Below are 25,695 nucleotides of genomic sequence, written 5' to 3' on the forward strand. Positions count from 1 at the left end.
CCCCCCAATAGAAACCCAAAACACAGAACAAACTGACAACACAAAAGAAACAAAAAGTGCTCAAATGTCAAACAATAGAGAGTTTTAGTTAAGTAAATATAGTACCTTACATTTTCTTTTTTGAATTGAGAAAATGTCAAATGAAAAAAAATAGCAACAGATGAAATTGCATAAAAAGTATGATCATAACTGTAGTTATTCTTAGACTGTGTATACAATAGAAATGGACAAAAGACAAATCGGATGTGAGAATATATTAAGTGGTTGTCTCTTTATTATGAGATTATTAGTCATTTTTACTTTCTTATTTTCTAAATCTAATTTTATTTAATAATCAGAAAAAATCTGTAATGTAAATAGTGCACTTTGAGAGATTTGGGTGAAGCTGTGACAGTCCATAGGGACTGACAAGCTAGAGACACAGTAGAGCCTGACTACACCTGCCATAATGAGTGCTGTTTTTATGACCTTGGTCTTTTTCACATATATGTGAGATTCCCCTTGGTAATTCCACATAGTTTGCCTTGGTTGGATTTTTTTCTCTTTGTGTACTCAGTGAACTCAAGATGACCTGTTTAAGGGAAAACTTTTGCTTTCTCATTCGACATTTGTAATAACTCCTTGATGTAAAAAGTTAACATGACAGGGCAAATTAAAAATTGATTTTGATTTTGTATTAATTTGTTGACACACAAGAGAAATGAATTAAAAGATAATGCATTTTTCTTTGGTGATACTTCTATTACTTTTCGTGGATAACATTATTAATACTGGTAGAGATAATAAACATTTACTATTCTGATACTATTAAACACAATTAATTTTGTTTTTAAAATGAGGATAAAATTGGCTCTTAATTTTTGTCTTATAAGTCTGTTTCCTTGTAAATGTGCAGATTGCCTTGGCTGTAAAGAGGACTATGCTTGTCCCCAGTGTGACTCGAGTTTTACCAGTGAGGAAATTCTTGCTGAGCATCTTCAGACATTACACCAGAAACCTACCGAAGAGAAAGAATTTAAGTGCAAGAACTGTGGGAAGAAATTCCCAGTTAAGCAGGCTTTGCAAAGACAGTGCGTACAGCAAAGAGTATCTAAAATTCTAAGTTAACACTTTTTTAACTATTCCATTTGATTCGTTTTAGTTTCTAACCAGTGCGTGAGTGCGTGTGTGTGTGTGTGTGTGTGTGCTTGTGAAACAGAGGGAGAGAAGAAAATGAGCATTCTGTATTGTCATTGTCATTAACTTCTCTTTTCTTCGTATAACATGTTGATTTTTGAAATCTCCTGATTATGAATTTCAACAAGTAAACATTGTTTATGGTAATAACTCTTTGCCCATTTAATTACTTGCCATTAAATATCAAGCTCATTGGCTTCCTAGTCTGAAATTCAGTTATGCATAATTTAGTTAGTGCTTGGAGGCTGCAGATCAAGTTTTAGTTTTCTGCATATGATATCCCTCTGAAATCAGTAAAAGAAAAGTTTAAGAAATGGAGAGGGTTCAGAGTATAAAGAATACAGCGACATTTTGGGGAAGAAGCACTGTTTATTTCATAACAGTGTAGGAGGAAGAATATTAAGATGAATTAAATGATACCACACATTGCTCTGCACACATTATTTTGACTATTTTTATTAATAGCATAGAGTTATCTTTTTACTTAAATATTTTTACAGTGTCATTAATAATTGAAAGTGAGTAAATAGATACATGTAATTTTATTTTAAGAATATCACCTTGTGTATGAGCAAGAAATCTTTCATAGAGACTTAATGTTTCATCTTTTTAATCATTAAAGTAAAATTCTGAAACATGCTATATTTTATATTAAGATGATTTTCATATATGCATCTACTTGGATTATGAAATTTGAAATGAACAATTCCTGCTCAAAACTTAAACTTTTATAATAACAAGAGATTCAACATTTGGAAATTCTGTCCTAGGCTCTTGAAAAAAAAAAGCAACAGGCTATATACTTTTCAGTGAATAGACTTTACAACTGCATTCTAGTCAGCTTTTATTGAAGATACACCAAAGATTCTTTTGCTGAGCTGGGTCTTACAGTTAAATGAGGTACTACTAAAAATTTCAAAGGCCAAAAGACAGAATGAAAACGAGATCACAAAGAAAATTTTATTTAAAGTAGATTTTCATAGGTTTTTGTCTTATGCTTCCAGTTTTTATTTCTTTTTGTTTCTTTCTTTTTTTTTTTTCCTATTTCCCCTTAGTGTTCTTCAGTGCACAGTGAAAAGCAGTTTGAAGGATTCTTCACGAAGTTTTCAGTGCTCTGTTTGCAATTCTTCCTTCAGTTCAGCATCGAGGTTTTGTGTCTGAGTTCTCAGATGGCTGTTATATAGTTGTGGGTCATTTTTAGCATGCGTGCTGTCCGAGCTTTGTTGCGATTTAGTATCATAGGGCTGCTGGGGGAATTTAAGTACTTTCCTTTTCACCTGCTCAGGTAATGCATGAAATGACCCACAAACTCTGCTAGAGAGCATGCATTGCAAAAGCCTGCCATGATTAGGCTTAAGAATTACTTCGATAGATCTTCACTGTCTCTTCACCCTTTTCCCCATTCCTGGTTGTCTTGCAGTTTTGAGCAGCACCAGGAGACCTGCCGGGGGGATGCCAGGTTTGTGTGCAAGGCGGACAGCTGTGGGAAGAGGCTGAAGAGCAAGGATGCCCTCAGAAGACACCAGGAAAACGTCCATGCGGGTGAGAAGTCCCTGCAGGGTCATTTTTAAAGGGGCCTCCTCTCCCCAGGCTGCAGTGATCTGTTTATAATTCTTGTTCTTGAGGAGAGAGCTTGCTTTTGCATTGTACTCACACAGATGTGAGGCTCTGGCTGTCGACTTTTTTCTTTCACTGAACACTATTTCTTTTTCAAGTTGATTTCAGTAGTATTTGTCATTTTTCCTTGTCTGAAGTCATCAGAGCCAGAAACCTAAGCTAGAACCTACTTGAGCTTGGTCGGCAGGTGTAGTAAGAATTAATATTTTTAAATAACAATTTAAAGGTGAAATGTGAACTCAGGGTACTCTTGTGCCTTAATATTTTTACAGTGAAATTCCATTTTTAATTTATATTTCTCCTATATTGGAGAAAATTACTAACTGCATTTTGACATGGGAATTGAATGTATTTGGATTAATAAAGCAGGTACTCTGTGACTAATGGCCAGCTAAACAATAAAACAAATACAGATTTGACTATCACTTAGATTGTATCTGTTTAGCACATGGTAAAAATGTAGTTTGGTTTAGGGATAGAATCTATTGCCCTGAGTTCAACAGATGGCTGTATCATCAGAGTTAACTTTTTACTTCCTCAGTATCTTTTCCTTAAAGGAGGCTGATGTTTGTGGAACTCCTCATATCCTATGTGTTTCTGGGAAATGTGTGGAAAAATGTTTTTCTGGATATGAGGAAAGTGGGTTTCTCTTCTTCCATCTTACTTACTCTCACATCCAGAACAGGATAATCAGTACTCAGCTTCTGTATGCTCTGTTTGCTCATTTTCCAAAAAGTATCTCCTTTAATGTTAAAGTTGTATAGAAGCCAGTATTAGTGTGACTACTGGCTCCCACCTGACATCACTGTTTGGGCTGCATATTAAGTCTGAGCTGTATATGAAAGCTCTAGGTGGTAGAAAGTAAGGCCTTGCAAAATATAGCTTCACAATGATATCAGTAGGACTTTGTAGTGTTCTGACTTCTTTTTTCCCTTTAGAAGAATGTGTGGCTGATTTAGGGAAGATGGCATTTTTCTGAATTCATTATACTTGGGCCTTTCCTATGCTTATAAAAGGCAAGCATAATTTTTTGATAGACTTGTCTTGATCGTTTTTTTTTTAAGCTGTTATGTTTAAAATGCTGTTCTTAATTTTCTCCATCTCTGTCTGCAATGTATTATAACAAATCTTTCATGTCATTTTTAAAGTTAACTTTGCTGAACTAAGTAAAAAACCAGATGCATATTGAAACTCTGGAAACTTGCATTCTTGTTATTGAGCATGTGGTTTTCAGGCTATGCTATAAGCATAATTTCTTTGAGGCTTCTTGTAATTGGCCTTGGATATTATAATATTACTGATTCTGGAAACTCATGTGACATTGTAGGAAATAATTTATAAAAGGAAGTTTTTAATATTTCTGTTTCTATGTGGAAACATACAAAATATGGAACGTACATATTTGATCAGGGATTACTATACATAGCTTTGTTGGGATTAGTACACAGTCTGTCTCTCATTCACAACTCTCTCTTCTCCCCTTTCTTCTGTGAGATACACAGACATTTGGAGAAAGAATATTCCACCTTCAGAATAGCAAACAAAGCAGTGTTCACATGCATGACTGTAGAATGTCTGGGAGCATACTTAACACACATTGTACTGAAACTCACTCAAGTCACTTAGGTGACTCTGTATTCAGTGCAATTGTATTAATTTCTCATATGTCTCCTACAGTTGTAAATAATGTGTTCCCGCATACTTTTGTAAGTTGAATCTGAAAGTAAAAAATTCAGACTTACCTGAATATAGCAAAACTAAAATAGTACAAAGTCTAGTTATGGCTTTGTAGGTGCTGTTGTTTTTCAACCTAGGGAAGCTGGAGTCCTAAGGACCTTCACAGTTACCCAGGAGGAAATAGGAAGTGAAGGGCTGACTTCCTTTTTTTTTTTTTAGGGCTGACTTCCTTAACCCACTTCCATTTTTTTTCTTTTGCTTAGATTCTGTGGATGCTAGAACTGAGAGTTTTTGTATTTATGGGAGATAATATCTATCTACACTCTCAGGCACATTGTCATAAGCTTTTAAAAATTTTTTTTCCTCTCACAGAAACTAGTATTTCTGTTCTAGGATGAAAAACAGAAAGGCATGAGGAGAGAAAAGGTTGAAGAATAGGGATGGGGTTATGATGTATTTATTGCCTCTGATTCTGGCTGCAGGGACAGTGGCAGGAAGATGGAGCTAAAGTAAGAGATGTGGTTGAGCATGTCTCAGTTCTTTCTTTTCTCCCTCAGGCTCTCACTTAACCATTTGGTAAGGATAGGGTCTAGTCTCAAGGACAGCTGGTACGAAGGATAAAATAGAGCAATAAAAGACTATGGATTGAAGGAAGTGACAGCTAGTGGGAGCTAGAAAATATTCTTTCTCAGTGCCATGTTGTGTATTCAGTCTATATGTACAGAGATACTCATTTTGCTTAGGAGAATTTTCTCCTTTAATAGCCATATTTGCTTGTCAGTCACAAGGAAAAATTTTCTTGGTTCTAATATTCAGTATGCTAAAAATAGTGTATTATATGAAATAAGTAACTTGAAGGAGACAAAAATTCATAATTTTCTTTTTCTAGAAGTGTTTTTCTTTCATAAGCACAGTCCTATGATAAAAGCATTTTGTAATACTTTTTAAAACTTATTTTGGATTTTTTTCAAAATAATAGAGAAATGGTGGAGTAGATGGGGTTGAGGTTGGGGCAGGGATAGTCCTCGACTTGTCACTGTTGGGGCCAGGTGATGGATACATGGTGATTCATTGTATCATTTGTTTACTTTTTGTATATTTAAAATTAATTAAAAATTGAAAAAACATTCTAGTTATTTGTGGTAGTTCACAGATAATACTGTTATTACATCATATTTTAAAAACTGTTTTATTGAGTCTTCATTTCTAGAACCACTGTTGAAATTTGAAATATGAAATAAGCTACTATAATCACTATGTAAGAAAACAAAATTGTATTTTAATTTGTATACTGATATGAATACCAGTATAATGTTTTATTTTACTTGATTAGATTTTATTCTGATTTTTAATATTAACACGAGAGTGTATGCTCATAGATTCTATAGGAATCTAGTGTTAGAAAGAATAATCTATGAATTATATCTTAGAAAACCCAGATGATTAAATGAAATATTAAAATTTAAAGCAATTAGCAAAATCAACTTGTAAGTTAATAAATCCACATTTGTATAAATATATTTGATTAATTTCAAGTGAAATTTTTCATGTAATTTGTGCAAAACTCTTTTAATTTTACATTAGTTTATGGAAAAGTGAAAGACCTATTTTATCTATGTAGAAGGTGGTATATCATGGTGAATATTTTTCAAATTTAAGAAGAAAGAATTTAGGGGCACCTGGGGCGCTCAGTGGCTGAGTGTCTGCCTTTGGCTCAGGGTGTGATCCCGGGGTGCTGGGATCGAGTCCTGCCCACATCAGGATCCCTGCAGGAAGTCTGCTTCTCCCTCTGCCTATGTCTCTGCCTCTCTCTCTGTGTCTCTCATGAATAAATAAATAAAATCTTAAAAAAAAAAAGAAGAATGAATTTAAAATTCAGTTTTAATGGATATAACACTGAAAGTTTTGGAATTCTAAGAGGATGAAATACCTGTTTAGAAATTATATATCACCTAGAAACATTGTATCTGATGTTCCTCTTAATATTCTCATTTAAATCATGATGGCATTTTATTTGCATTTTAGGAGATCCTAAGAAAAAGCTCATATGTTCAGTGTGCAATAAAAAGTGTTCTTCACCATCAAGCCTACAAGAACATAGAAAGGTCAGTAAGATAAAGATTAATGCTCATCAGAGTATAAGATCTTTTAGCCATTTATAGTGTCAGCCATGAAAATTTTTAGTTGATTTTTTTATTGTAAAGCCAGTTCTTTGTCATTAATTTATACAGTAACATATTCTAAAATTTATGACTGATATGCAGAAAAGTAAACTCTTGTAAAAATATATTTTGAGTTGTTTCTTGTTCAGAGTTAGTAGAAGTATTTCTCCAGTGCAAAGTATTAGGTCTAGCTGAGCCTTTCACTGCAACATGTCACTTTAGTTTCAAGCTTTGTTAGTTGCTGTTTGCTCAGGAAATACCATATATTTGATGAAAACATACAGTTTTGTGTATTTATAATATGCTCTGCAGTGGCATTTAGCTATTAAAATGGATGCATAAAAAATAAAATGGATGCGTAGTATAGTTAAGTCTGGCAAAACAAAGACAAGAGCTTCATTATTTTGAAGAACTTAAAATAACGTACAAGTATGTCAAAGTGTTGTTAGCAGGGAAAATGAATGCTTATATTAGCAGAAAACTAATTTAATACATTTTGTAATAAGCATAAAGCTTTTAGCTATTTTAATGTGGAAAGTCAACCTGAAAAATACATTGTAGTTATTAACCCTAACAACATTAGTTAATAGAATTTATAATAGAATAGAACTAAAGTAGAATTTAGATTTTTGTTCTTATTATAGCCATTTAGAAAAATTAGTATTATATCAAACTATCTTATATTGTAATAAATATGGATGATTATTTTTAATTTCACATTTTTTTCAGAAGATCTATGAACATATTTTCTTTTAGTGACAATATTGAAGAAGAGAGGAGATGGTACTAGTGAATGTAAAATTTTACTTTTCTTGTGGTTTACGAAATGAATTTATCTCTTTATTTGTATATTGGTATATTCCAAAGTAATCTGATGGGCTTTAACATTCATATGATATTCACTCTAATAGCTCTAACCATGTGGCATGGATTTAATCTATAAACACATGAGATAGTTAGATTGTAAAGATGTCTGAGGTTATATTTTAAATGTTGGGTGAGTTTGATTCTTGGGAAATAACGTAACAAGTAGTGGAAAGTGAGGATTTTGGGTGTCATCTTTGGTCCCTAACATTCCCTTTAACATTGGACTCCTGTTCTCTCTTTTATTAAATGTGACTTGGGATGATCTGTGCCTTTTAATTTTTTCTCTAAGTGCCATGAGACTTTTTTTTCCAGTTTCCAAATGGTTTTCTTATAGTTTTGTTTAAAAATATGGAACACTTGAAGAATTTGTGTATAATTCTTGTGCAGGGACCATTGCTAATCTTCACTGTATCATTCCAATTTTAGTATTTGTGCTGCTCACTTCACCTGTATGGCTTCAGAGACAAAAAGATTTAATCCAATTGAGTAGATATTTTCTAAATATCTTCTTACTTGTATGTATTTCTGGTCTGTTTAAATTTTAAGAAGTTAAAAATGTTTCACCAAATAAAAGATTTTACCAAATAGGATGTTTCTGCAAAGTTGGTTGTGGGGCAAATTTCTGAAAAATGTTCTCTTTTCCATTTATTTTTTTATAACATAAGAACCTTTTCTCCAAGGAATATTTGGTAGCTATTACTTGGTGATGGTAGAACACAGTACTCCTGTTATCTCTGCAAAATGCAAAAACCTTATTAGCTCAATGCTTCCTTCATTACAGAATAGCTCCTCTAATTTAGCCTTTATGAATCCATAGGAAGCTTTTACTGACTCCCATTTTTGACTGTATTCCTAAGAGTTGAGGATGTTGAATGTCTAATAGAGCTTGGATGCAGTATTTACCCTTGCCAGTAGAGGGTGCCCTATGAACATGCCAAATTACATTATAGTCTAGAAGAGTATCTTACATTGCTCTATACTATCCTATATTATAATAAAACATACTATGATCCTTTTTGAAAAGTATTTAATTAGGAACTTCAAATTGTAAGTTATTACCCTCCATATCAATTAGTAAGCTGGACATTTTAAAATTGTGCTTTATTTAACATTAGGCATAAATAAATCATATTATCTATCATTTTCATTTGAAATTTGATTGCTTTATTAAGTTTTTTTTAGGATTTTTGAAAATAGTTTTGGCCTTAATTTTCCACTGTAAGTAAGGTGGTCAATGCAAAAATACTTTCAGGTACAGTGAAATTTTATAATGATGAAAAAGTCCATTCAATTGAATCTTTAAAAATAGTTCATGTTTCAGGAACCACTAGAGTTAAGAAGTGAATGGTACTATTCTGCAGTATTTTATTTAACAGTTAACATTTTATATATGGATGAATGATTTAAAAAATTTTACATACTAACATAGACTTCATATTAAAATGAAAATAAACTAAATATATTTTCATTTATGTATGATTCAGAAGGCATATCATCTTTTTAAGGGCATGTTGTTATAAAAGGCATATATTACAGAAACATAAGAGTTTAAGAATATAAATCTGTTCTTACTATCTTTAAGTAAACATTACATATAATATCTTGCTCCTTAAACATAGTTGTTCAACCAAAGCCACAGAGAGGGTCTTTGATGACTGAAGAGGCTGTCTTTAAAATGGCTCAGGCTGAAAGTTTTTCTTTTGTACTCTGTAGTGCTTGCTTTCTGAGTACTAATGCAGTTCCCACATTATTTTCTGAGGAATCATAGTACTCTCTGGACTCCATATATTCACTAATTGAGATTAGGTGGCACTGTATGTAAGCAGAGGGCAGACATTGTTCTGCTTCTGCCTTGTTTATCTCCCTTTTCTCTGCTTTTCCCAAATGAGTTTCCTGACTCACCAAGAATCAGATCTCAAGGAAGCAGAAGATGGGTTGGAAGTCTCAGACTTGCCGTATGGTTGGCCGTAGAATTAAGGCACAGACTGTAGACCTGGGATCTGTTAACTTTACCCTAGCTTTTGTTCCCCTGCCTTGTCTCCTCTTTTCACCCTCACTGTCTTGAGTTCATCCATGACCACTTCTATCAAGGGAGCCATTTACCAGGATACCACTCAGTCCTCCACTCTTTACTCATTGCTGTACCAGTTTATAGTACTCTGCCCTGACTTCAGTCTACAAGGCCCTAGTTATTCTGCAGGAATAAGCATAGTACCTTGGCTTTCTGCAAAAGGGCCTTTGCTTGTCTGGTGTTTAGTATTGTGAGCTCTACTTTTACTTTAATGAGGTTGAAACATAAATGTAACTTTACTAAAGTTCTTTTTGAATCTTCTGCAAAACAGTATGATGCTCTTGTTCATTGCAGTGATCGACATTTCTAATATAAGACTTCTTGCAGTACATTCCTCTTAGAACTTTGTGCATTGTTTCTGATAATAAGCTGGGCTTCTACTTTTCATACCACCTACGTGATTTCTCTGATTTAGTGTATGAGAGGGAAAGAGCTAAACTTAATATCCAGGTGTAATAATTATTTAGCCAGTTGTTTGTTAAGATTATACTCCTCCTCTTCTTTCTTACTATGGTTTTTGATCTTTTCTTTTTATTGTGGTCTTCCTCTCATGGAGGAATTTCACTGTGAGCTAAATGTTTTTCAGAATTATATATCTTCTTGCCTTTCATGGTAATTAAAGTTTTGCTCTGCATTGTATACATTTAAATTTAAAACCGTTTAACTACTGTAAAGGTAACACTATTGCCTAGAGGTTACATGTTTTCAAATCTAAATTTATGTCTAACAAAAAGAGTTAATGTAAATTAGGTAGAAATTTTTACAGAGTGTAGAAATTTAACATGCACCAAATAGGTCAGCTAATCACATATTTAAATAGTGTGCTACAATCTTTATTTTCTTTTAATGATATGTTTTTACTAGGTAACATGTTCATTGCATTTTCAGCTAATATACAACAGTGTGAACAAATTAGAACTGAATTATAATACATAATTTTTACAGTAGAAGCTACCTTCGTGTTTATACTTTTACTTGAGCTCTATCTAATTTATTTGGCTTTGACAGTTAACTGTCCACTTAACCTTTTACAGATTCATGAGATATTTGATTGTCAGGAATGTATGAAGAAATTTATTTCAGCTAATCAGCTAAAACGTCATATGATCACTCACTCAGGTAAAATATTTATTTTTCCATTTGTATTAAAATCACTATGAAAGATTCACTTTGTCATTTTCAGGAGCTCTGAGAGTAGTAATCAGGAGACCTGGCTCTTAGTTCTAGGTTGGCCAAAAACTAGCTGTGTGATTTTTTTTTTAATTTTTTTATTTTATTTTAAAAATTTTTTTAGCTGTATGATTTTGAACAAGTTACTTATTAGCCTCTCTAGAGTTCTATAAAGCCAAGGTGGTTGAACTAAATGATATCAAAGTCATATCATTCAGATGACCTTCAGAGTCACCATTTAATTTTTAATCTTTCTGAGCCTTAGATTCTGTTCTTTATCTGTGAAAAGGTATCTACCTTTCAAAATTGCTGTGAAGGTTAAATGAGATCATTATGTATTGTGCTAGTGTAGTGTCTGACTTTTTAGGAGGAATTCAACAATTATAGCTTCTAAATTTCTAAATTGCATTCTAACTAAGGTAGCAATAAGTGTTCGTGAGAAATTTATAAATACATTTTGAGAATATAGGTTTTTAAAGCCGTAGTTTCATTTTAAGTCAAGTTTGAGTGATAGGTCTATTATACAGTTTAAAAAAAATAAGATCTGAGAATAAATTTTGCTCTGTGAAATCTCTAGGGTTTAGAATGTCTATAATTGGAGGCCATTGAAGTCAGAGTGTTTTTGAATATCTACTTTGCTTGGAGACAGATAAAGATATTTTGGCAAATTAATATAGATCACACACCGGTGGTCTGTTCAGATATGCTTTGTTTGAAACAAACAGTAATTTTTAAGTCTAATGGTCAACATTACATGAACATTGCATAAATATGGATTTTATACAACTTAAGTGTGTAGTCTTTGCTGAGAATTGAAGCTGTGCCTGTATCGGATCCACTTGTTTGAGTAGGAGGCAGGTCTGTCGTTTACTTTTTTATTGCTGTCAGGCTACTCATGGCGTTTGAAGTTGTATCCCTGGTTTAAACTCATGCCTATCAGCAGAATTTTCATCTGGAAGTAAGATTTTTTTTCCTTGAATTTAGTTTTCGTCCTCACATTTAAGCTATTTTATACATGTAGTTTACCATATAGGTATATTAAAGAACTAGCTCACATTTCTTCTGTGAATAGGCCCACATATCTAACATAAATGGATTGGTAAGTAGATTTTTTTTTCAGTTGTTTCAATCATGTCTTAGTTGACTTATCCATAAGAAGTAATATATGGTAAGGGTATTTCCCTTTTTATCCCTTACCTTTATATAGATGTGAGATTGTCTCCACTCATTTTTTTTTCACAGAAAAACGACCCTATAATTGTGAGATTTGTAATAAATCTTTCAAGAGGCTCGATCAAGTGGGCGCCCATAAAGTGATACACAGTGAAGATAAGCCTTACAAATGCAAGCTTTGTGGAAAGGGATTTGCCCACAGGAATGTTTACAAGAATCACAAGAAGGTAAAACCTTATTAGTATTAGTATTATTATTTTGCTGATCTGATTTCTCATTGTTTATTTTTTAAAGAGGTTTTCGTATATCTGGACATGCTGTACACGTGGAATCCTTAGAGGACGATTTTGCTTATATTTTCTACCTCCTCACTCAGGCCACAACCCTGTCTGGCCTTGTTTCTGTCTTCCATACTCTGTTGAAACTGTTCTTTTTTTTTTAAATTAAGATTTTATTTATTTACTTAAGAGAGAGAGAGAGAAAGTAGGCATGGGGGGGGGGGGCGGTGCGGCAGTGAGGGATAGAGGGAGAAGCAGACTCTTTGCTGAGCAGGAAGCCCAATGTGGGGCTTGATCTTCGGACTCCGGGATCATGACCTGAGCTGAAGCCACCCAGGTGCCCCTGTTGAAACTGCTCTTATAAGCAAAGAGTCATCCAGTATTTCCCAGTATTGTATTAACTGCAAAGTCTTTTCTTCTTTTCCTTTTTTCTATAAAATTTGACACTCTTGTTCATGGTACCTTTCCTGAAATTCTCTTTATCTTTGGTGTATAATTTGCTAGGTGTTGCGCCAATTTCTCTGAACACTTTCATCTCTCCATCCCGAGGAGGTTATGCTGGATGCGTTGGCTGTGGACCTCTTCTGTGTTCTCTGTGTCAGCTACATACATGACTTCTGTCATCAACTCTATACCAACAAATCCCAAATGATTTATTTCTTTAACCCAGGCTTCAAACTCACATTTAGGTTTTCTTTATTTGATACTTAACTGGATATCTTTCTGACTTAATGAATTCAGCATGTCCCAGGATGACCTTTCATTCTTTATGCCCAAGATAACCTCCGTTTTGGAGTTTCCTCTTTCTGTTGATGACAGAAGCATATACCTATCCCTATCTGTTTTTTAAGTCTTAGACCCTTTCTAAGATTAGTAGCCAGTTCTTTTTTAAAATTATTTATATTTTTATTTTGAGAGAGTGAGAGTGAGCAGGGGAGGGGCAGAGGAAGAGAGAATCTTAAGCAGGCTCCATTCCTAGTGTGGAGCCCAACTTGGGGCTTGATCTCACAACCCTGAGATTATGACCTGAGCCAAAATCAAGAGTTGGAAGCCCAACTGACTAAGCCACACAGGCATACCTAGAAGCCAGTTCTTAAAGATTCTACCCTCTACATTGCCTCATCACCCTCACAGTCATTCTTTCCTTTACCACCATCTTATCATCTTGGTTATTGCTCACCTTCATTACTTTAATACCCATTTAATTAGATTCTTATTACTTATTACTTCCCACTTATCCATCCTCCCAGATATATTGTCCCACAGTGCATCTCTGTCACTCTTGTACTCTAATATTATAAGTAGATTTGCAATGGTTATGTAAATTATAGTATATGCATGTTACCCTGTCATCAGAGTTCTCTCCCCATGGCCTCAGCTTACTTTTCTAGATTTTTATCGTTTTCTCTGCATTAGTCATAAGACAACTTGACATTTGCCTTCAGTCATCATGACCTAACTTCCTCTTTTCTTTAAACTTTTTATTTTATTTTATTTTATTTTATTTTATTTTATTTTATTTTATTTTATTTATTTTATTTTATTTTATTATTTTATTTTATTTTATATTTTATTTTATTTTATTTTATTTATTTTATTTATTTTATTTTATTTATTTTATTTTTTTATTTTATTTTATTTTATTTTATTTTATTTTATTTTATTTTATATTTTATTTTATTTTATTTTATTTTATTTTATTTTATTTTATTTTATTTTATTTTATTTATTTTATTTATTTGTAACTAAACTCGATGTTCAATGTGGGGTTTGAAATCATAGCCATGGGATTAAGAGTTGTAGGCTCTACCAACTGAGTCAGCCAGGTGCTCTACCCCTTGCTATTTTCTGATAGGACTCCAAGTTATAATCTCTTTAGTTTTCTTTATTAATTCCTATTTGCATTTCCTATGCTTTACCTTTACTCTGGTTCTTGTTTCAGAATGTATTAGTTTTATTTTATTTTCTGTGCCTAAGTAATATTCTATTATATACATAGTGTATTTTGCATGTTCTTTATACATTCATCTATCCATGGTCACTTAAGTTGTTTCCATTATCTTGGCTATTGTAAATAATCATGCAATGAATGTAGGGGTGTGTGTGTGTACATGTTTTTTAAATTAGTGTTTTGTTTACTTTGGATAGATATCCATATGTGGAATTGCTGGATCATATGGTAGCTTTTAATTTTTTAAAGAAATTTAGTAGTTTTCCATAGTGGTTGTACCAGTTTACATTCCCACCAACAGTGTATGATGGTGTTTTTTTTCTACATCCTTGCCAACACTTGTTTCTTGTCATTCTGATGATAGCCATTCTGATAGATGTGAGGTGATATTTCATTGTGGCTTTGATATGCATTTCCCTGATGATTAGTGATGTTGAACATCTTTTCCTCTTGGCCATCTGTATGTCATCTTTGGAAAAATGTCTAATCTGTTCAGATCCTTTGCCCATTTTTAATGAGATTTTTTTTGTTATTGAATTGTATATGTTCATTACATATTTTGGATATTAACTTTTTATCAGACCTACGGTTTGCAAATATCTTCCCCCATTCAATAGGTTGTCTGTTCATTTTGTTGATGGTTTCCTTTGCTGTGCAGATATGTCTTAGTTTGATGTAGTCCTCTTTATTTTGCTTTGCTTATTTCTGACTTCTTATCTTTGGAGTCAGATCCAAAAAACATTGCTAAAACCTATGTCAAGGAGCTTACTGCTTATGTTTTCTTTTAGGAGTTTTATGGTTTCAGGTCTTATGTTCAAGTCTTTAATCCATTTTAAAATATTTTTTGAGTACTGGGTAAGATAGTGGCCCAATTCCATCCTTTGCATATGACTGTCCAGTTTTCCCAACATTATTCATTGAAGAGACTATTCTTTCCCCATTCTATATTCTTGCCTTGTCTCTTATAGATTAACTGCATGGGTTTATTTTTGGGCTGTCAATTCTGTTCCATTGATCTCTGTGTCTATTTTTTTGTTAATATCATACTGTTATAAAAAACAAAAAAAATCATACTGTTATGATTATATAGCTTTGTAGAATAGTTTGAAATTTGGGAATGTGATAACCTCTGACTTTGTTCTTCTTTATCCAGATTGCTTTGGCTATTTGAGGTCTTCTATAGTGCCCAACAAATTTTAGAATTATTGTTTCTACTTCTGTGAAAAATGCCATTGGAATTTTGGTAGAGATTGCATTGAACCTATGTAAATTACCGTGGGTAGTATGGACATTTTAACAATATTAATTCTTCCAATCCATGAGCATGGCTTATCTTTCTACTTATTTGTGTCCTCAGCTTTTTTCATCAATGTGTTACAGTTTTCAGAGTACAAGTCTTTCATCTCTTTGGTTAAATTTACTTCTAGGTATTTTATTCTTTTTGATGGAATTGTAAATGAGATTGTTTTCTTGATTTCTCTTTCTGGTAGTTTCTTATTAATGTGTGGAAATGCAATGGATTTTTGTGTGTTAATTTTGTATTGTGAAACTTTATTGAATTCATTTTTGTTCACAGCTTTATTAGTGAAGTCTTTAGAGTTTTCTGTATATAGCATCACGTCATCTGCAAATAGTGACAGATTTACTTCTTCCTTTCAATCTGGAAGCCGTTTAGTTCTCTTACTAAATTGCTTTGGCTAAGACTTCCAGTATTATGTTGAATAAAAGCAGAGAGAGTAAACATACTTGTCTTGTTCTTGATTTTAAAGGAAAACTTTCAGCTTTTCATCATTGAGTTTGATATTAGCTGTGGACTTGTTATATATGGGCATTATTATGTTGAGCTACATTCCCTCTATATCCACTTTGTTGAGAATTTTTATCATAAGTGGATGTTGAGTTTTGTCAAATGCTTTTTCTTCATCTGTTTGAGATGAGTGTATGATTTTTTAAGTGATTTTAAAGATTTTTTAAAAATTTATTTATTCATGATAGACACAGAGAGAGAGAGGCAGAGAGACAGGCAGAGGGAGAAGCATGCTTCCTGGAGGAAGCCCAATGCAGGACTCGATCCTGGATCCCGCGATCACACCTTGAGCCAAAGGCAGATGCTCAACCACTGAGCCACCCAGGCATCCAGAGCATGGGATTTTTATCTTTCATTTTGTTAATGTGGTTATAATATTGATTGATTGGGTGACCATCCTGAATCTCTGGAATAAATCCACTTGATCATGTATATGATCTTCTTTATGTATTGTTGAATTCAGTTTGCTAATATTTTCTTGAGGATTTCTACATCTATTTTTTTCTGTATATTGGCTTCTAATTTTTTTTCTGTCCTCCTCCTCCTCCTCCTCCCCCTCTTCCTTTTTTTTTTTTTTTTAATGGTGTCCTTGTCTAGTTTGGGTGTCAAGGAAATATTGTCTGTGTAGATGGATTTGGAAGCATTCTCTCCTCTTCAATTTTTTGGAAGAGTTTGAGAATGATAATTATTAAATCTTACTGAAATGTTTGGTAGAATTCACCATTGATACCTTCTTGTCCTGGACTTTTGTTTGTTGGGAAGTTTGGGTTACTGATTCAATCTTCTTAATGTAATTGACCTATTCAGATGTTTTTATTCATGATTCATGATTGAAAGATTATTTTGGGGAATTTATCTATTTCTTCTAGATTATCTAATTTCTTGGCATGTAATTTTTTGGCATGTAATTTTTTGTAGTTGTGTGATGATTTATATTTCTGTGGTATCAGTTTTAACTTCTCCTCCTTCTGATATTGTTTATAAGAACTTCCTTGGTCTCTTATTTCACTGATTTCCGCTCTGACCTTTATTATTTCCTTTCTCCTCCTAACTTTAGGTTTCATTTGTTCTTCCGTTTTTTTTTTTTTTTTCTTTTTCTAATGGTTGATCTTTGTGTTTGATATTATTTCAATCTTTCTGGTTTTTTTGAGATTTGCTTTGTGGCTTAACATGTGATCTATACTGGACAATATTCTGTGTGCACCTGAGAAGAATGTGTATTTATCTGCTTTTGGATGAAATGTTCTGCATCTATTAAGTACTTCTATATGTAATGTGTTGTGGAAACCCGTATTTCCTTGTAGACTTTCTGTCTGGATGATTTATGCATTGGTGTAAGTGGGGTGTTAAAATATACTACTGATCTAGTATTGTTATGAAGTTTTCCCTTAAAGGTCTATTAATATTTGTTTGTATATTTTGGTGCTTCTGTTTTGGGCTCCTATTTATAAATATTATACCTTCTTAAAGGATTGGTTCCCTTGTCCTTATGTAATGCCTTTTTTGTCTTTTATTACAGTCTTTGTTTGAAGTCTATTTTGTTGGATATCAGTATAGCTATACCAGCTTTCTTTTCATTTTCCATTTGCATGGGATACATGTATTTTCTGTCACTTCATTTTAGTATGCCTGTGTCCATATTTCTGAATTGAGTCTCTTATAGATAACATACACCTGAGTCTTATCTGTTTTATCCATTCAGCCACTGTATATCCTATAATTACAGAATTTAGTCCATTTCCATGTAAAGTAATTATTGATAGGTATGGACTTATAGTCATTTTGTACTCGTTTTCTGGCTGTTTTCACAGATTTCTTCTGTTACTTCTCTTTCTTACCCTCTGGTTTGATAACGTTTTTTTAGTGTTATGTTTAGATTCCTTTCTCCTCCTCTCTTTGTATATTTGCTATGATATTTTCTTTGTGATTACTGCGAAGTTCACATATATCATCCTATGTATATGATAAACTCTTAAGTTAATAGCTAATTAAATTTGGACATATCCCAGAACTCTACATTTTACTCCCCTCCCTTATGTTTTATGTTCTTGATGTCACATTTCACATTTTTATGTATCCCTTAAGTAATTATGTAGTTAATTTTATTTATTTATTTATTTATTTATTTAAATTTTTATTTATTTATGATAGTCACAGAGAGAGAGAGAGAGAGAGAGGCAGAGATATAGGCAGAGAGAGAAGCAGGCTCCATGCACCTGGAGCCCGATGTGGGATTTGATCCTGGGTCTCCAGGATCGCGCCCTGGGCCAAAGGCAGGCGCCAAACCGCTGCGCCACCCAGGGATCCCTCCCTTAAGTAATTATGTAGTTAATTTTATTACTTTTGTCACTGCTAACTCTGGGAAATGAACTAGGGGTGGTAGAAGGGGAGGAGGGCGGGGGGTGGGAGTGAATGGGTGACGGGCACTGGGTGTTATTCTGTATGTTAGTAAATTGAACACCAATAAAAAATAAATTTAAAAAAAAATTTTATTACTTTTGTCTTTTGACCTTCATACTAGCTTTATAAATGATTAATCTATTTTTACTATATGTTTACTTTTTTCAGTGAGATTTTTACTTTTATATGTTTTCTTGTTCTTAATTAATGTCCTTTTCAGCTTAAAGAAGTCCCTTTAACATTTCTTTTAGGTCAGGTTTAGTGGTGATGAACTCCTTTGCTTTTGCTTATCTATAAAACGCTTTCTCTCTTCCTCTATTCTGAATGATAACCTTGCCAGGTAAAGTATTTTTGATTGGAAGTTTTTTCCTTTCAAACTTTGAATACTTCATGCCACTGTCTTCTGGTCTACAAAGTTTCTGCTGATAGCTTTATGGGGTTTCCTTTGTATATAACATATTATTTTTCAGTTTTTAAGGTTCTCTCTAAAACTATTGACATTTTAATTAGAATGTGTGTTGTTTTGTATATCTCACTGGGCTTCATAGACCTACATGATTGTTAACTTTGCCAGATAAGCAAAATTACTAGTCATTATTTCTTCAAAAAGTTTTGTGTCACTTTCTTTTTCTTCTCCTTCTAAGGCCCCAATAATGTGGATGTTTTTTCTGCTTGATGATGTTCCATATGCCGCTTAAGCTGTCTTCACTTTTTTAAATTCCTTTTTCTTTTTTCTGCTCTGTCATGGTGAGTTCTGTTACTTTTGTCTTCTAGCTTGCTGATCTGTTCCTCTGCTTCATCCAGTCTGCTATTGAGCTCTTCTAGTATGTTTTTCAGTTCAGCTATTATATTCTTCAGTTCTGACTTCTCTTTGGTACTTTCTTATATTTTCTATCTTGTTATTGTAGTGTTCATCTATCCTTCTGACTTCAGTGAGCATCTTTATAATCACTATTTTGTTTTCATACTTTCACCTCTGATTTTATTTGCTTTTCCTCTCTCTCTCTTTTATTTTGTTTATGAGTCTGAACAAAAGTTCATCAATTTTGTTTTTTTTTTTCAATTTTGTTAATTTTTTCAAAGAACCAGCTCCTGGTTTAATTGCTCTGTTCTATTTGTTTGTTTGTTTACTCTCTATTTATTTATTTCCCCTCCAATCTCAATAATTTTCTTCCTTCTATTGGCTTTGATTGTTCTTTTTCTGGGTCCTTTAGTTGGAAGATTAGTTTGCTTATTTGGGATTTTTCTTGCTTCTTGATGTAGGCCTGTATTGCTGTAATTCATGGGCTCAGAAGTGTAATCCCCTTGATATTGAGATTACACCCCTGCCCCAGACATTCAAGAGGTATTCCATTTTTGGGCTTTGTGTGCTTACTGGCTGTGGTAGGAATGCAGTGGAGGCTTAGGCATTGGAGCACTTGCCTGGCTGGCTGCGGCACTGCTTACTTATTGATTTGGGTTAATTTATTTTAGCATGCTGTTAGGTAACCTGTATATAATATGTTTTACAATAACTTGTTACTTATTTTTCTCATATTATTTCATTGTAATTATAGTTATTTCAATATTTATTGAGACTTCAAAGCATCATTCTTTCTCTTTTAAATCATTTAAAAAGTTATGACATTATTTCAGCGTTAGCCTAAAAGGAAAAAAAAAGTTAGATTTACCAGAGAATAAAAAGGGTTGATTGATAGTGTCCCAAATCGTCTCTGCCTAATTTCTTGCTGACTGCCCTTAGGTTTAACTCAAGCATTAAATGATCAGGGGCAGGACCACATTCATTACTGCTGCTTTGGAATTGCATGACTGTAAAAAATTATCTGGCTAGTTTCCTGCTCAGTCTCTGGAACTCTCCTGCTCCATTCTTTGATGAAACTGATCTACCCACATTTACGAGTTTTTCAGTTTGGCTTATGTTATATGCCATATGGGAATTTGGCACAGGATCTTTGCACCATCTCTCATACATTCAGCCATAAATCATATGAAAGTAATAATGATGTCTTGGGAAGGATAGAGATAATGATGCCTGTAATTTCCAAAGTGGAAAGCACATTTAATCTGTTTGCTATAGACAAATGTGCTTCTCACTATTAGGATCCTAGAATGTATTTGGTATGGTTAAGTGAAAGAGTCTGAAATATTCTCCAAGAGTTAATGTGAAAAAAAGCAAATAAACTTTTTCTTCCATCATTATTCATTGATGGCCGGTTGGGAAATTGAAAAATAAGGATATGCAAGGAAATCAGAAAAAAAAAAAAAAAAAAAAACCAAAAGCATTTGAGTTCAACTAATTTCCATCATATATATAGCAGTACCAAAGGTTGTTATTTTAAATGAATTAATTACTGTTTTGATTTCTATGGTTATGTAACTTTTGTATTTTTAATATACTTAACTTTATTCATTTTAAGGTCAGTTCTGCTCTGAGCATTTGGATTTGCCTGAAAAACCTATATTATCTTTCAATCTGATTATGGCAATATCAAATTTAGAAAGGGTGATTTTGTTTCTAAAACTTAATTACTTGTTTCATCATTTTGCCAATTACGTAGGCTGAATAGGTCAAAATTTCCTCTCCCTAATCCTTTCTGACAAATATTTGACCTGATTACTAGTTTAAATTTTTGGACCTAGCTAAAATAGTTTCTGTTTATCTAGATCTAACTAGATCTGTAAATCACAACTGGACAGACACTTCAGAACTACAGGTGCCAGAAACTAGTCAGTTAGTCTTTACCTTCCATTTTGTTCCTTATCAAATTTATTGCAAAGCAAACTTGAGATAAGGTTTATAGTGCTTCCCTCCTCCTGCTATAGGCAGGATATCTAGATGGACTCAGTCATCCTGGATCATGAAGCTGGCACTATAGGCTTGATGATGGAGATGAATATGAAGAAGTTTTGTCCTGATGAAGTCATAAACAAGCTTCTGGGGACAGAGGTATGTCTATTCAAATAAAAGACTTCTTTCTGACCATTTACATATTCCTTCAGAGATGAATTTTAGAGGCCTATAAGGAACTCTGTTCATACCTTTTCCTATAATAATTCCATTGGGCCTCCTATACTATATCTCATCTAGTGATTTCCAAACTTTGGGCCAAGACCACTTTGTGTCTTGAAATCAATTTGTCATGAATAGCTATTAAAAAATACAATAGAAAATATAAAGGTGAGGGCAATCTAATAAAATAATACATGTGTTTGTGTGTGTATGTGTATGTGTGTTGAGTTTCAATATAGAAACTACTTTTTGGTCATGGTCTGTTTGACACACATTGCAGATCAGACTTTGCCCATGTAAAATGTTATTAAACCTCTTTAAAGCAAAGGATAACTCTCTCCCTAAGGAATCGTGGATTAGATTCTAAAACCATATAATATATAGTATAAATTTTATATAGCAAAAAACTTTAAAAATCTTCCAAAGACGGTGCCATGTTGTAGACTGAAAGAATAGTTCTTTCGTGGTTACTTTTTCCTTTAACTTTGTACCAGATTTCTCTTCTTTAGGCATGCTGTACATGAAGTAGTGACTCATTCATTTAAGGTGCTTTTTGATAACAAAATTATCTATTTTTGTGTTCTGGAAGCACATTCACAATGATGAGGTGCTCACACCAAGAGTGGCATGCAGGAATTGAACCTGACAGAGGGAAACAAGAGATGGATATTTGTTTGAAGCTTATTTAGCTGATGGCAATTGCTTATTCTATTTAAACTATTTTTTCTAAAGTGCATGATGAGATAGCACTGTCTACATAAGCACTCTATTTTCCATATTAAACTATAAGCTTTGAAGATAGACGCTATACTTAAAATTCATAGCACTTATTGACCACATTGTGCTTTGAATGTGGCACATGTTTTCTGAATAAATAAAATCCATGAAAAGATTATCACAAAAAACTAAGATTTAATGTTCTTAGTTAAGTAGTTATCAAAACATGAAAAGTGGTTTTAAAAATATGTATACTTGCAGTACATTTTGTCACATTTGCAGTGTTTTTCTGTACACTCTTCCTAACTTTTGATTTTATGAGGATCTTGGTGGTCTAGTGATACACTGGGAAATCTTGATTGTATTCTTTGTATACTAATTGAGTTTACCCAGTCTGAGATACCTAAGTACTACTCTTTAAACCTTTAATTTGAACTGTTACAATTCTGAAATATACTTGACTTGGTGTTCAGTTACTGCCAAATCAGTGTCCCCCTTTATTCTTGGACTTCAATAGAGAAACCTCCCTCCTAGCTTGATTCTACTCCCTCCATTCTCCCCACCCCCAAATATTAACTTAGGAGTCATCAACTGAAGACTGTACGTCCTAGTGTTTGCCAGAACCATATCATTGCTCAATGCCCTTCAGAACTTCTTCGCCCCCAGCTCCTGTGGGCCTTTGCCTTCTAAAACCTCTGGCCTCTAAGTCTTGTCTCTCTGCCTTAAAGCTTCAGACTAACACTTACCTCCTGAGCTCATTGTTCAGTGGATATCTGCTTTGCTCTCTGCTCTGCTTTCTACCAGCCCAGCCCAACCCAGTCCAGGGTTTTGAACTCCTTTCACTTGACCTGCCTGGTCAAATATACATCCATAACACTCTTAAAACCACAATGCTAGAAATAATCAAGGAGAGAAAGGTGACTTTTTTTAAGTTAATTTTGTTTTTTTGATAGTAGATATCTTAATTTATTAAGAAAATACATCTTAAAATCACATAGGAATGCATGGGTCTTCAGTTATACAATTTAGATTGTAAACCCTGACAGCACCCACCTTCCCTAGTCCTCTACAATTCCAGTCCCCTCCCCAGTGGATACTTTTTGGGACTTTCTTAAATATATTAACTAACTATACCCATTATTTGTACAAATTATTAATTATGACCACATCTAATACTATATTCAAACACTGATGATCCTAATAATTGGATATTTTGTACACTGAGTAAAATATAATTTTTATTCTCAGCATAATGCCGTTGACATACTTTCTCACTGTTTATAATGGGTCAGAATGTGGAAAATTAGAAACGAGAAGGTGGGAATTGTTTGTGTTTGGGTGGCAGAATTGGAAAGATGAGGCTAGAAACTGGGAGGAGTGATTATTGGAAAGAGATTCCAAAGTGTTAGATTAGATGTGAATTTTTCAAGTGCAATGCATACTAGCCATCTCCTCCATTGCCCCAGTCAGATCTTCAGTAACTTCCACATGTCACTCTGATGTTTTGTATAAAAGGACATTCTTCTGGATAGAATATGGAGAAAAGCACAAGAGTTTAGCTTTTCTTCTGAGAGATAAGTATATTTAAATGTAAATGGTTTTAGGACATAGATGTCATTCTGGAACCACTTCTTTGCCTTAACATTATGACTTGGAGAGTTTTTCAGGTAGGTTCATGTAAAGCTACTCATTTTTGTATGACTATTACTATTTTGAGGAGTAATTCAGTAAACATCCTTTTACATAAAACTTGATAACCATGTCGAGTATTAGTGCAAATCTTACTTATGAAATTTATGTAATAGTTATTATTAGCAATTAATGAAAACTAGTTTTCTTTAATAAAATAGTAGGTTTTCTTTAAGTTTGGATATCTCCTGCCTGACTGCCTTCTGAAAAAGCTCTGCTTTCATTTAGCAGGGACTAAAGTCCCCCTTTATCTGTACCATCAACATTTGATTTCGTTAGTTTTTTTTTTCTTCAGTCTGAGAATTGAAAAGTGATATTGCATTTAAGCAATTGTTAGTGAAGTCGTGTTCTTTTTACAAATTTATGTTCCATTTACATTACTTTTGAAAAATGCTTGTAGGTACTCTTTATCCACTTTTCTATTGGATTATTTGACTGTTTTCTCATTGGTTTCTAGGAGCGCTATATGTATTATGAATGTTAATCCTTTGCTATGTTTGTTTTTAATATTTGTCCCCATTTATCAACTTGTATCTTTTGAATAAAGGATTTACATTTTTATGTTTTGAAGTATGACATGGATTATGAGTTGTATGGCTTCTGAGTATATGCAGCTTTTGAGTTTTGTGTCTTATTTAGAAAACTTTCTTATTCCAATACTATGGAAGCATTCCTCTTTAAAAGTTGTATTATTGGGATCCCTGGGTGGCGCAGCGGTTTGGCGCCTGCCTTTGGCCCGGGGCGCGATCCTGGAGACCCGGGATCGAGTCCCACGTCGGGCTCCTGGTGCATGGAGCCTGCTTCTCCCTCTGTGTCTCCGCCTCTCTCTCTCTCACTGTGTGCTTATCATAAAAAAAAAAAAAAAAAAAGTTGTATTATTTTCTTTTTAAATCGCACTTTAATCCTTGAAGAATTTTTTAAGGTATGGAATTAGGTCCTGATTTATTTTTGTTATTTATTTTTTTAGGATTTATGTATTTATTTTAGAGACAGAGCACGAACATGTGCTGGGGGAGGGGCAGAGGGAGAGGAAATGGATCAGAAATGTTTTATTCTTTCCCCTTTTTGGTAGAAAGAACAGGAAACAATAACATAACTCATCTTCCTCTATAATTATAAATTAATTCTCCACTACTGCTAAATTTCATGTTTTTCATGTATTAAAATATATTATTTAGCCATAACGTGGAGATCCTTTCTTTATCATTTCCACTTTTACCCTACCTGAAATTTTACCAAGTTCAATTGACTCATTTCCTAGCCCACAGGACCTATTAGATGAAGATTAAGTGAAGGAGGAATTAAAAACAAAAGCAGAACCAAAACTTAGATTAGCAATAGCCAAAAGATGTGTGATGGCTCGTTACAGCAAGAGAAGATAAAACATAAAACTCTGTGACTTATAGATTATAGTATATAGAGGAAATTTTTTATGAAGGCAAGAAGTATACCTGTATCAACTCTCAACACATAGGGCAATGAATTTTTTAATGATATCAACAATTTTAGTGAGTTGGTAATATAAATTTGGAAGCTAAGTTAAATTAAATGGGAAATTATATATTTTTGAAAAATACTCCTCATACAACAACTTTTACAAGTCAAAACCACAATGAAATACCACTTAATACCTGTCAGAATGGCTAGCATCAGAAAGATAAATAACAAGTGTTGGTGAGGATGTGGAGAAAAGGGAGCCCTATGCACTGTTAGTGGGAATGTAAAGTGGTGCAATCACTATGGAAAACAGTATAGAGGTTTCTTAAAAAATTAAAACTGAAAAAATACCATATGATCCAATAATTTCACTACTGAGTATTTACCCAAAGAGTACAAAAACATCAATTCAAAAAGACATATGTTCCCTGTGATTTACACTAGCCAATATTTGGAAGCAATCCAAGTGTCCATGGAAGTGTCAATTGATAGA

At 33.4% G+C, this 25,695-nt stretch overlaps 1 protein-coding gene and 1 non-coding gene across 8 annotated transcripts in view; one reads left to right on the forward strand and one right to left on the reverse strand.

Annotated features, from left to right (window-relative positions):
• Positions 1–25,695, forward strand: part of PRDM5 (PR/SET domain 5) — a 200,533-nt gene that overhangs the window by 92,834 nt on the left and 82,004 nt on the right. For 5 of the 7 annotated variants that reach the window (XM_038564767.1, XM_038564770.1, XM_038564771.1 and 2 more), the window contains 6 exons: positions 896–1,070; positions 2,232–2,324; positions 2,597–2,718; positions 6,496–6,575; positions 10,605–10,689; positions 11,983–12,140. In XM_038564767.1, the coding sequence (XP_038420695.1) occupies positions 896–1,070; positions 2,232–2,324; positions 2,597–2,718; positions 6,496–6,575; positions 10,605–10,689; positions 11,983–12,140 (713 nt within the window). The remainder of the gene's footprint in view (positions 1–895; positions 1,071–2,231; positions 2,325–2,596; positions 2,719–6,495; positions 6,576–10,604; positions 10,690–11,982; positions 12,141–25,695) is intronic. The other 2 variants (XM_038564772.1, XM_038564774.1) reach the window with 1 other exon arrangement.
• Positions 7,842–7,946, reverse strand: LOC119864546. The gene has a single exon (XR_005374372.1). It is a non-coding gene; the product is annotated as a U6 spliceosomal RNA (small nuclear RNA).

Source organism: Canis lupus, chromosome 19 (genome assembly GCF_011100685.1).
Source record: "Canis lupus familiaris isolate Mischka breed German Shepherd chromosome 19, alternate assembly UU_Cfam_GSD_1.0, whole genome shotgun sequence".
Classification (NCBI taxonomy): Eukaryota; Metazoa; Chordata; class Mammalia; order Carnivora; family Canidae; genus Canis; species Canis lupus.